Raw genomic sequence first — 12,622 nt, 5'->3', positions numbered from 1 at the left:
GGGGGGGTAACGCATTCGAGGCGAGAGAGGCTTCTATAGGGGAGGAACGGGAACAGGGTTAGAACTGCAGTTGTCTAAGTGAATGCCCCCCCCCCTCTCCGCGGCGGCAGTCGCTAATATCCGATAGTAGTCAGACCGGGTGTTCGCCGCAGATAGACGGAACACCTGTTCGTGGCGCTTGCGGGTGGGGTGGCCTGGGTGGCGATAGGGTCGTGTGTTGAGCTGAGCCCCCGGCTTAATAAAAACGGATCGTTTCATTTGTTTGTTCTCCTACCTGTATGACTTGTATGCGTTAGTTCAATTGAAGCTGCCACATCGTGCAAAGTTGTAACTGCGAAAGCGCAGATTGCAGGTGCTGTTGTGCGGGTTGCCTTACTTGCTCGGGGCCACGCGGCACCATGAATTCGAGACGGCAGGCAAATCGCCTGCCTCGCCCAGCAGGTGATGGAGTAAAATCCAACCGTGTTTCAGACAACTGGTACTGGTTGGGTCCAGTGTCCCCGCACTCCTCCGTACAATTCCACGAGACGTTTAGACCGAATGAACGAAAGCGAAGCTGAACAATATTGCTAAAAGTCTGTTGTTTCTCTTTTCTCAGGGTGGCGGCGCTGGTGGCGATGTTGGCCACCACGGAGATAGACCGCTCGTCGGTATGGTGCGTTCGCCAGCTGTGGCGGCACTTCGTCGGCTACCTCTGCATCCTGGTCGTGTACGTGGTGCTGGAGGGCATGATCTCGGCCACGGCCATGCGCGGCGGCATCCTCGAGGTGGAGCGGCGGTCCAGCATCAAGTACCAGATCTACTGCAGGCTCGGTGCGTGAGTAGCGTAGTGTAGGGGGCCGGGATTTCCTGCGCTGTGGAGTCAAATTTTTGAAAATACTAATATGTTTGTCTTGCGTAGGTGTGATGGTATTTGAGCTGGTCTGGCTTGTCCTCGGCTGCACATGGCTGGTTTTTCATTACGATGGATGTCAAGTTGATAACACGACAAAAAATGTGATGCTAGGTGGGTTTCCTTCTAATTGTGTTTTTATTGTGTGTTTTGATGTGTTACTTGTTTAACGCCGAACGATTTTGACAGCGCTTATCATATCCAACGGAGTTATGTTCTTGAGTGTGGTGCTGACTGGATGGTGCTCCTACGACGCGGCGGGCCGCTCGTGGGTGAAAATGAAGAAGTACCAACGTTCAATGCGCGAGGCTGAGAGCCGCTTTCAGTACAAACGATCTGGCTCCAGAAATCGGAATTGGCGCCAAAGGTCAGCTTTCTTAATTCCGTGTTGCCAATCTGACAACCTTTTCCATATACTCGCAATTCTCGTTTTAAATGTTCGTCATATTTTCAGAAAAGTGATGCGAGCTTATCAGCAGAGCTGGAACTCACGATGTAAATGGCTATTCTGTTGTGTGCAAGGCACAGACAGAAATCGGGTAAGCACATGTCTTATCTTGCAGAGTTTTAGTTTTTCAAAGTCTTTTAATATTTCATCTGTCTTTACAGAATTCCTTCACTGACATTGCTAGGCTCTTGTCAGATTTTTTTCGGGACCTTGATGTTGTTCCTTCTGACGTAGTGGCTGGTTTGGTTTTATTAAGAAAGTTTCAAAAGATTGAACGAGAAGCCATCGTTACTCAAGTAAAATAAAAAGAAAAAGAAACTTAATAATTTATTACTTACCATTACTTTTTCTTTTCTTCAGAACTGACTTGTCTTTATTTTTCTTTTTGTCAGAGAAAAAATGATACTTATGAGTTTTTATCTGGTGTTGCTGTGACGTCTCAAACACGATTCCTTGCCCTTCATGATCCGGAACACTACCAGCATTTCCAAGATGTTATCCACTACATGAATTTTGCTCTTGCTGCGTATGGTTGGCCAATGTATCTAATGACAAATCAGCTTGGACTGTGCAAACTTTGTCCAAAACTGAGGTAAACTTTTTAATATACATGTATAGATATATTATTTTTTTAAATCCCGGTGTAATTTTTCCATTGAACTCTTGCAGCTGTATGTGCATGCCATGTTTGGGGCCCAAGGACTCAGCTGTAATCGTGGAGGACAACTGTTGTCAGTGTAACTATGCTGCCCTCCAAAAAATGGTGCAAGAGGGAGATGTTGATGTGGTTTATGCAACATATCATGTTGAAGTGGGAGAGACTCCTTTTTTTGTTGCTGTGGACTATGACAGACAAAAAGTTGTTATTAGCATTCGTGGTACCTTATCTATGAAAGTAAGTCTCTTGCATACCAAATTGTGTGCTTCATATTGATCTTTTAAAATTTCTAACACTAATATGATTATTATTTTTTTTCAGGATGTTATAACTGACCTGAATGCTGAGTCAGAGACCCTTCCCCTGGATCCACCAAGGGAAGACTGGAGTGGACACAAGGTATGACTCGACTGGTAACACCACACCCTTATCAACTTATTAAATTATCTTAAACTTAAATTCATAACATCATTTTTTTTCATATTCTTTTATTTTAGGGTATGGTGCATGCAGCTTTGTACATTCAGGAAAAACTAGACAATGATAATGTCTTGGTACAAGCATTCAATCACTGTGCTGAACGTGGAACTCAAGACTTTGGCCTTGTTCTAGTTGGCCACTCTTTAGGGGCAGGAGCTGCAGCAATACTTGCAATTATGATGAGACAGCAGTATCCTGATCTTCAATGTTTTGCATATTCCCCACCAGGTGGATTACTTAGGTAAGGATCAACTTCATTCATGAGTGATTCTTTCATTTTTGTTCCTTTTAGGATGTGACAAAAGCTTGATTATTTTCCTTTCAATTTTATCTATTGCAGTATGCCAGCTGTTGAGTACTCAAAGCAATTTATTACATCAGTTGTTGTTGGGAAGGATGTTGTTCCACGAATTGGTCTTCATCAAATGGAGTCCCTTCGAGCAGATCTCATTAATGCCATCAAGCGTAGCAAAGACCCCAAGGTACTTTAAATTGGAGTACAGTATGTACTTGTAAAATTAGCTTTTGAGTTTATTGGTTGACTCTAAAATGGTGATTCTCATTAATTTTTTTTCAGTGGAAAACTATTATGTGTAGTGTTGTCTGTTGTGGTTGTGCACACATGCCAACCTCAGCAGTTGAATTAGGTGCAGATGATTCAAACATGATGGAATATCAAAAAGAGAAAGACATAGCAAGAGAAGTAGCCTATCATCCCAATGACTCTAGTATTGCATTGACTGTCCATCAACCATTGTACCCTCCTGGACGCATCATTCATGTTGTGAGGCACCATCCAAAGAAAGGAGAGTACGTATTCAGATTTAATTTGTTTCTCAGTGAAGGAATAATTTTTTTTGTCTTAAAGCACACATCTTTGCAAGTGTTGTAAGATGTAATCAAATTGTTTGGATTGCATTCACTTTTTTGAACTAACCACTTAGGATTGACATCATCAGTTCTGCTGTTCTGGCAAATGTAATATAATAAGCATGCAAATTCTAATAACAAATTATTTAGTGTTGTACCTCTCTGGTACAGCTTGGCAACTTGCACCAGCTTATGATCTGAGGGTGTTGGGGGGAAAAATGCACTGTGTCACATTTGTCAGTCTGCTTTCTCATATTTTCTTGAACTCAACAAAAATATTTTTTCAACATTTGTAGCAAAATGTCTGCATTGACATTAGATATTACTAGGTCTTGGTTTCCGCCCTGCCATTGCAGCTAAAAGCCTAAATCTGAACAATTTTGCACTTTCATCCATTATGAACAGTCATTAATTGATAAATAGATCAATATTTAGATATCTAAAAAATTATTAGGTGCAAAGGAAATTATATTCTAATGATTAAATAATTCTAGACTTTTAACTCAAACTCAATTCCGACTTCTTTTTTCCTTTATAGGAATAAATATGAGAAAAAGTGGAGGTATGTAAAAGTAACTGAAAGCAATTGAATGTTAACAGTTGTTGTGTTAAGTAATGTTCTGATTACTGTGTGTAAAGACCCATCTCCTGGGAGTCAAAAGTGCTTGATGATTCACACTTCTCTTACTTACCTAATTTTAAATCTGAAATTTGTAAATTATTGACTTACTTTTTATCCAATTTTGTTAAAAGAATTGATATAGTTTCAAAAAGAGAACAAAATGACTCAAATGTTAAAATTTGATCTGATTGCAAGAAATCATAATCGTAGCACAAGTTTGATTCTCTCAGAAGATAAAAAAAATAGTGCAAAAGTAAAATTTGTGCGTGTTTCACTTAAATCTTGCCTTATGAATCTATTTCTATCTACATTTAATTTTACTCTTTCGCTATATCCTCTAGTAAAGTTTCAATACTTTGTTTTACATGCTTACTCGTCCATGATCCTCGCTTTATAAACTTGAAATCAACCCTAGAGTGCATTTGTAAAAGTTAGTAAATATGAGCAATTTGCTTTCTTACTTTTAGCAGTTTGGTTGAGTATGGTAATTGAAATATTCAGACTTGACAAAATTAGATACCTATTAGTAGCGCTAGAACTCTAGCTGTATTTGTAACTTTTTGGGGGTTCCTAGCTGTTATATGTGGCAATTTTTACAGGAACTTTCAGTAGATAGAGTACTGTAGACTAGTTCACAAACTTTTGTAATGTTTGTTCAGTGCTCTTTTTATTTTTCTAATGGTTTGTTCAAAATGCAAGTAATTTGTTATATTTTTCAGACAAGTGCTGTCGAAAAACGAACCAGTTTATCAAGCGCTCTGGGCAAATAACACAGATTTTGATGAAGTACTCATAAGTCCTGTGATGATTCAAGATCATATGCCAGACACTGTTTTAAGTGCATTAAAAAAGGTGAGTGATGTCTGTCATGTCCTGCCACCCACTTGATAAGAGTGCGAACCAAATGTTCCCCACGCTTTGTCATTATTATTATTTACAGTATAATGAAGTTGCATGTGCTTTCTCATTTCAATTGTTCATTTTCTACTGAACTCATGATGGGATGTTTTCCTATCCATTAATGCGATTTCAACAGATCTGGAAGAAATTGAAAATGTCTTTTGAGCATCTTCAAACATGTTCTGATTCTTATGTTTTACATAGCAGGTCTGCTGTATGTTAGGTCTAAACACACTTAAAGCAGTTTGCATGACACCACCACAATCCTTCTTCTTTTTTAAAAAATGTGTCATTTTTAGCAGTTTTAGCTTTAGCTTCTCTGAGATTTGCATGCTTAAACTGAAACTATGCAACCAGATAATACAACACTACTAGAGAACAACCACAACAGTTCTCTCCTTAATTAAATTAATATTTGTTGATTTCAGCAGTTTGGTTATTAAGCTATGAGTTTTCTTTACCTTAAAAGATACATAGTGTACAAACATGCTTACTGAGAAATAGCTTTCCTACAGGGCCATGGGCGAAGGAACAAGGTGCTTCTAAGATTTTAAATTTAAATTTTCAACATATTAACAGCTTATTGTTGTAGGGTATGGATTGAAGGCTGAAACTGCTTTAATTATTCAGTCCTAACTTTTCAGTTGAGCTATATGTCGTTTTTTCTTGAAGAAAAGTGCATTTTGTCGTCTGTTTGTGGGTGGTTTCTACTAAATTACTTTTTTCCTTTTTAATTTTAATTTTCTTTTTTTTCTTTTTTTGCCGAGGTGAGTATTTTGTTTCTGTACGCATAAACTTGAGCAGATATAAATGGCAAAGAATGTAATTAGATTTTACTACAGGGTGTGCATGCTAAGAAACTAGACGCATGTATTTTATAGTATTATTACTTAGAATGCTATGCTGTTGTACTCATTATACTTTTCCTTAAAAAATTTAATGTAAAGAAAAGTGCCCTTCAACTTCAACTTTATAAGCTAGTAATAACTTTCTGCAACTTCAACTAAATCCGTTCAACAAGACATCTAATCTAAAACCCCTCCACCTTTTCTATTTTATTTTGTTAAAAAGAATTGTGCTTGAATCTAATTTTTTGTTTCTTAGGTGTATTGTTTATTTTTCATCTCTCTCAGGTTATGTCTTCACATGAGAAGCAAATGAAAGCTACAAATTCCCATCACCGACAAAATAGTGCTCAAAGCAACAAAAGTTCTTATGTGCCAAATGATACCAGGTAAATTAAGTGCAGTTGGTTTTCATGAAGCCACATGCATTTAGTTTCTTCTAGAGTGTTCGTTTTATTTGTCACTTCATTAATTTGGGAATTAAGCTTACAATTAAGCCATTGATGCCATTGATTCACTGGTGAATGAATTTGCGAAGCTACTGTAGGTGCCTTAGCGTTGATCCCAGCATGCTTCATATAATTTTTGGAACTAGACATGCTGCTGACTATGCCAGTCTCCTACAAGAATCCAGTTCTTTTCTGCTCATCTGAACATAAAGATCAACTGAAAATAGTAATTTGCCAGTCTCTGTCTAAAATTTTGTACTACTGTACTATCTAAAACTTTGTACTACTCATACTGTCTTTTGGGACCCAGTGGTGGTGAAAGTATAAACCCCTCCTTTGAAGCATCTTTAATTATTGGTTATTGTAATTTTTGTATCCTCATGTGGAGTTGTTTCCTTTTAGTTGGTTTTCATCTTAGAACTCATGTCGGTGATATTTGGGAGAGATTTAGTTTCAAGTAGTGAACTCATTGATTTGTGTTGTGGTCAAATAACTGCTTTCAGTAACAGTATCCACCTGACAACTCCTACATAATATTTTCCTGCTTCTACTATTTCATTTGTTTACCTCCGTTCCCTGACTTCCGCTGCATTAAATGTCCCTCCACTTATTTGTCTTTGCCCTGTGTTCAGTTTTCAGGGACTGTGGAGTCATAATATAATAATCTTTGATCAATCTGTTGCATGCACTCCTCTCGTTTAGGGTTTGACAGTAGTGTCTGACTCCATTAGCTGGTGTTGACATGTTGCATGGTTGGTCTTTTGAGTAATCTGTGTTTTGTGGCAAAATTAAATATTTGTTTCTATTCAGCCCATTGGTCCTAGCCTGTAATATCAATCAATATTTATATTTGTTACATAAGCACCCTGTTCTTTAAAAATGTTGCTGTTAGCCATTTTAGTGTTTTGTTTGCTACTGCCATGTATCTTTGCATTATTTTTTATTTTATTTTTCTTGCTAGGTACTTGAAGTCCACAATGCGCATATTTCAAATGAAAATCCCCTCCCAACCCCTGACGACCTTACCACCGACTCATCAATTGGTGCAGTTGGTGACACGGCCATAGAGCATTTACTAAGTCCTGGGCCAAGTGCTAACTCATAAAATTGATGACCTGTCCCTAGAAATTACCTGCATGGTAAGTAGTAAAGTAAATTAACCATGGAGATCTCAATTTTAAACTTCCTAGCATACTTTTATGGGACACAGCTCCACCTTACTCATTCTAAAAAGTCCATGTCATTTTTGCAAGTTGTTTCTCTATCCTTACAAAGAATATTTTGTATGACTTTGATATTATTAACTTTGCTTCAAGTGCTTCTGTTAATAGCATTAATTGTGTGTTTTTGCTTTTTATTATATCTGTTTAGATGTGTGTCTTTCATATCAAAGTCTTGAATTTTGCTTGTTATCTATTGTAGCTAGCCATTCTTTTTGCCCTGATCAAATTGTTATATTTTTTGTTGAAGATCATCGCTTTCATTTATCAAATTTGAATTGTTTTCTTCGACTTTCAGTTCTTTTTTTCCTTTTTTTTGTTCATTTGTTAGTTTATTTTTTATGCCACCCACAAAATGAGCAAGACAGTGTTCTTAATCTCACGTGTTTACATTTTCTAAATTCTGAATAGTAGTTTATTTAGACCCTTGCCCACAGGGTGGTCTTTTGGTACTACCATATTTGCCCAAATGGCTGGAAGAACTTATAACTGAACCTTTGTTCATTCCATCTAGTTTAAAATTAGCAGCACAATGCATTATCACACAGGTTGAATTTTCTCTCCTGGATCATAGAAGGTTAATCTTTTTGAAATCAAACTTGAAATTACTTAATCTATCTTGTTATTTTGTTTCCTCAGGTTATAACAACTGTGGGACCTGCTAAACCACAGAGGGCCGTGTCAACCATCACTGGTACTTCTCCTTTGTCTGAGACACTTCTGGATTCAGAGCGTTGTCGCCTGTTGAATGTAGGCAATCTTACTCCTTGTACCCCCAATGCTCCTACTCCTCCTCATCGTCTTCTGTTGGAGACAAGCTTCACTTCTTTGCAAAGCCCATGTACCGAAGTCCGTCTTACGTCTGGCAGTTTAAATTCATCAAATGGCAGTCAGGCAAGATTGACTTCATCATCAACAGGTGTTTTTAAATGGTCTGCTGGGCCACCTGTTCAAACCCCACCAGCTGCTCTCAGTGGTATCCCATGGGAATGTGCGTCATCAGTTGAGGACAGATACAATAGCCGTCCTTCAAGCAGTGGGCATGGAACTGGGAGTCAGAAAAAGGTTGACTTAATCCATGATGACTGGTTTGGGCTTGCACCTCTAGCAACTCCAGAAAGTTTATCTGAAGTGTCTAGTATCAGTTCTCGCACAAGCAGTGTCCACATTGATCGTAGTAAGGAGTATTTTTCTATATGTGGCCGCACAAAACTTGGTGCAAGTGGTAATCAAGATGTTGTTTTAGTTCAAGGACCAGGTGAGAGTCCTGCTTTCCCAGTGCTTCTTCATTCCAGTCCACGCACACCACGTGTTCTACGAAGAACTCCTAAAATAAATGGAAATTTGTCTACTGCAGCTGAAGATGTAGGGAGTAACATTAAATTTGCTATGACTAATATAAATCTTGCCTCTATTGCTGTGCGTAGAAATTTACCCGTCCCTCTAGAGGATTCTAATACATTAACTAATTCCTCCGAAGATGAGGATGTTAGCTTAGAATCTTTCTCTAGACCTAATAGATATCCTAGTGACATAGATGTCCCTGTGAGGAGACCCTCACCCCTTACGAAAATTGCAGATCAGAGTAGTGTAGAGTGTTGTTCTGAAGTAGACTGCCATCAGCTTTCACCTTGTCCTGAACTAGCTCCACAAATGGAAAATTCCCCATTCACTTTACAAGAACAAGTTGCCATTGAAAGCACAAACAGCAGTAATTTGAGAAGCCACAAAGGACCTGTTTGTCAAACATCTGCAGATTCAGGAAATTATCAGTGTGGAAGTGAAAGTTTAGCCACCAGTGAATGTTCTGGGGATTCTCTCAGTGGGCCATGGAGTGCACATAGACAAACATGCTCTGAAGGAATCAGCTCAATATCACCACCAGCAAGTGCCAGTGGTACTCGGAGTATTGTTCCTGATGCTCTTCCGCTCTTGAAAAATATTGGTCTGACTGATACTGGGGAGCGAGATAATGAGTCTATTTTGTCATTTGGAAAAACTTGCCAGCACTCTTACCCTACCACATCTGTTGAGAAACAAGAAAGTAGTGTATAGAACTTGGTGAGTATGCCCTGCTTCTAGCTGTTGGTGCAGTGGAGATAAAGCACAAAAAAAAATCCCATGATATTTATTTTATTATTGGGATTCAATACCAAGTGATGTGGACATGTGACAATGACCACTGAACAGTGAAAAAATGAGCCATGATAATTAATTTGATAAATAGCAGCTAGAAACAGGGTAATTTTTCAGAACAAAAGAAAATTAGTCTGAAAAAGTGAATAAATTATGGGAACAAGACTGTTTTAATCAAAAGCCAGAATATGAAATGTGGTACTTTTATTAAAATATAGATAGATTTCCATTTGAGCTAAGATAGATTAGGTTTTCAATGATGCCAAATAAAAATTATCTGCGTATTTGAAACTCAATAAGGGGCTGTCTTTGTGTTCATAAAAGTAATGTTATGATCTGTCGCCAATTTGTTTCTGCCTTCTTATTAGGGCAGCAGCCAATAAATTTTTGTAGACATGACATATGAAATGTTGTGTACATGTTTATAGGATTTATGTATGTTTTATGCATCACAGTTTCTGATAAAAAAAAAATATTCTGATAGCTCTGTCACAAAATGTTTTTATCGGCTTTTGATGGCTTCTGTGTTGGTGCAATATAATGTTTGGAGTCTGTCCCTGGGTACATAACGTCCATGTTTTTATCTCAGGTGCTTATGAGACCAAATTTTCCAACAAGCTGTTGAATTTAGACTGATACTTTTATGCAAGGTCATTAAGCCATGAGATTTTTTTAAAGATCTGTCCTTAAAACTAATTCCTCATGGAGACCAATAGATGGTAGTATTTTTTGATTCATACCTTTTGGTTTGTTACCTTTTAGCTCACTGACTCGCAATATTGAATTTTTCTCATCCTTTTGTGCAATCTTAGGTAGTATTTATTTAATCTTATCTATTAAGAAATCAATTTATTTTGTCTTGTTTTCAATTATGTTACTATACCATGGTGCTCCTTTTGTGACATTAATGCATTGTTGACTTGTAGTTCTTAAAATTGTGTACTTTTCTTATGGTCAACCGTATTGTTTTCCCTTTTTTTTTATTTTTGTAAACAGTAGTTGCAGTGTTAGTGAAGGTTCGAAGTAATTGTAGAGTGGCAGTGTGATGTCATTATTCATACCACCTCCTTCATACTGTGTAAGGTACAATATGAAGAAAAGCTTTCCTTTATTGTGGTGAAGGAATGCTTACCTTGAGTGATCAGCCAAATTCTAAATTTAGCTAGCATTTGCCCTTGTTATGTGGTTAAAGAGCCTGTGACATTGTTCCTTTTAGAAGATCTTAAAGTGAGTACATATTTTTATAGCTTTTCTCTTATGATCAATAGGTTGTTCTCTGCAATAACAATGTTACTGTACTAAGTATTAGTTTTCTGCACTGATGTGGCATGCTCGTCCAGCCAAAAACTGTCACTACTTTCTTCCTACCTTCGGATTAAATGAACACTCACTCAATGTTATTGATTATTGGCTCTACTTGGGAGACATTTGGCTTTGTTCTTGTTTGCCATTGTCTGTTAGTAGTCGTTAGATCATGGTCATTGTTTTGAACTTCCTCTTGTTTGGCGTCACTCTGCTTTCTCAAAAAATTAATATACACCATGGTGTATTGCTTTGCAAATGGATACATTATAAACGAGTTAAAGAAACAATATGTGTATGTGACTTAAATGATCTATAAGAACTTAATTTCACATCTGAAATCCATAAGTAGCAAACTACTGATGGATCCAAAGATGTTGTGCCTACCTGTATGTAGGACGATTCTCTGTGATTTCTTAGCATGCTAAGTAGTTATATGCTCATTGTACTGTGCTGCATCTCTAATGTGTTCTACTGCAGGATCAGGCTCAGTTGTTTTCCATTTATGGAAATGGTACTCAACGAACATTTCAGACACATGATGTAATAATTTAATAAGCCTCAAACTGTTAATTGCTTCATTACTTTTTAGATTCAACTGTTCAATAGATGACACCAGTCAGTTATGGTGTCATTTTATCTATCATAAATTTATGTTCAATAAAAATTTTCTACTTAAATGTGATCATATTGTCAAAAATGAGCAATTGTGTTCATAAACAAATACTTTCATAAAGCTCAAAGCAGATATAAAGATTAGAATTTTATAAATCAGCTGTTAGCTAACTGGCTGAACTGTTGTTGGTTCACCTCAAAGTATAAGTAAGGAAGTGAATTTATTTTGCCTGCTTTCATTAAGTCTAAAAAAATACTTGAGGGTATTTTATGTTTGTGATAAATGTGTCCAGATTGATTACTGTCGGTCAATAATATTCTTCAAGATCTCATATATTCAAATAAAAGCAATGTTAATGAAGTGTGTTGTATTTTTATTATTATCTACAAGGTAATCGGATCACTTGCACAAAATTTACACCTCATACAAGATGTAAATGTTTTATTTGTATCTTCAATCTTGCTACAACACTCTATTCAAACATTGCTGAATCATTCCAATGTATGATATGAAGTGCAAAGTATTGCACCTTAATTCTATCTACAAAACAGCATCAAAAAGATTACAAATGTTAGGCCCATGAGGCGACTCAAGAGAAATGCCCGGGGAAAGTAAGAACTTTTCTACTTGATTTGTTAGGTAACAAGACACTCACAGAAACTTTTGGTTCTTACTCCTACTCATTCACAATGTCTTCATCACACAGCCACAATTTTTTTCATTGTTTCTTTCATAAGCATAGTTTTTCATAAAACAGAAATTCTGATTTTTAACTTTACTTTTGTTGGCTGGTCAAATTATAAATTTCATTTAACATCCCTACCAGCAGGTGCGGTGTTCTTATCACTCTGGTTGCAATGTCATTGTGTTGGAAATAGCAGCAGAAGACATACCAACTATTTACGATGGTTTTGGTAAGTGACATCTAGTTTATTTGTCTAAAAAGTTAGTAGATAATTAGAAAATTTTAATGTGAGAAAATTGATATTTCACGAACAGAACAAGTACAAGCTCTTCTTGTCCTCCTAAGAACTCTCCAATTGGACTCTAGCAGATAATACGAAATTTGATCTACAGTCTAATGGTCCAATTAAATTAAATTAAATCAGTCAAATAAAACTTAACAGTACAATCTATTCAAACTTCTCAGTCTTCACTTTATACTTCTTGCATCTCATCTCTGT

At 37.0% G+C, this 12,622-nt stretch overlaps 1 protein-coding gene across 5 annotated transcripts in view; it reads left to right on the top strand.

Moving 5' to 3' along the window:
• The window catches only part of LOC113215797 (diacylglycerol lipase-alpha), a 36,892-nt gene extending 25,094 nt beyond the window's left edge, over window positions 1-11,798 (top strand). The window contains exons 2-17 of one of the 5 annotated variants that reach the window (XR_008012332.1): window positions 599-813; window positions 902-1,006; window positions 1,082-1,259; window positions 1,347-1,431; window positions 1,502-1,636; window positions 1,733-1,932; window positions 2,010-2,235; window positions 2,320-2,397; window positions 2,496-2,719; window positions 2,819-2,960; window positions 3,056-3,288; window positions 3,887-3,910; window positions 4,690-4,822; window positions 6,004-6,104; window positions 7,126-7,303; window positions 8,024-8,172. Coding sequence is in view for 4 of the 5 variants with exons in the window: in XM_052277563.1 (XP_052133523.1) it covers window positions 599-813; window positions 902-1,006; window positions 1,082-1,259; window positions 1,347-1,431; window positions 1,502-1,636; window positions 1,733-1,932; window positions 2,010-2,235; window positions 2,320-2,397; window positions 2,496-2,719; window positions 2,819-2,960; window positions 3,056-3,288; window positions 3,887-3,910; window positions 4,690-4,822; window positions 8,024-9,439 (3,394 nt within the window). In the remaining variant the exon portion in view is untranslated. Of the gene's footprint in view, window positions 1-598; window positions 814-901; window positions 1,007-1,081; window positions 1,260-1,346; window positions 1,432-1,501; window positions 1,637-1,732; window positions 1,933-2,009; window positions 2,236-2,319; window positions 2,398-2,495; window positions 2,720-2,818; window positions 2,961-3,055; window positions 3,289-3,886; window positions 3,911-4,689; window positions 4,823-6,003; window positions 6,105-7,125; window positions 7,304-8,023 lie in introns of all 5 variants that reach the window. The other 4 variants (XM_052277565.1, XM_052277566.1, XM_052277563.1 and 1 more) reach the window with 4 other exon arrangements.
• Window positions 11,799-12,622: the final 824 nt, after the last annotated feature.

Source organism: Frankliniella occidentalis, unplaced genomic scaffold, assembly GCF_000697945.3.
Source record: "Frankliniella occidentalis isolate FOCC.00 unplaced genomic scaffold, Focc_3.1 Scaffold11, whole genome shotgun sequence".
Taxonomy (NCBI): domain Eukaryota; kingdom Metazoa; phylum Arthropoda; class Insecta; order Thysanoptera; family Thripidae; genus Frankliniella; species Frankliniella occidentalis.
Note: the sequence above shows the minus strand (reverse complement) of the source record. Positions and strands in the feature narration are given on the sequence as shown.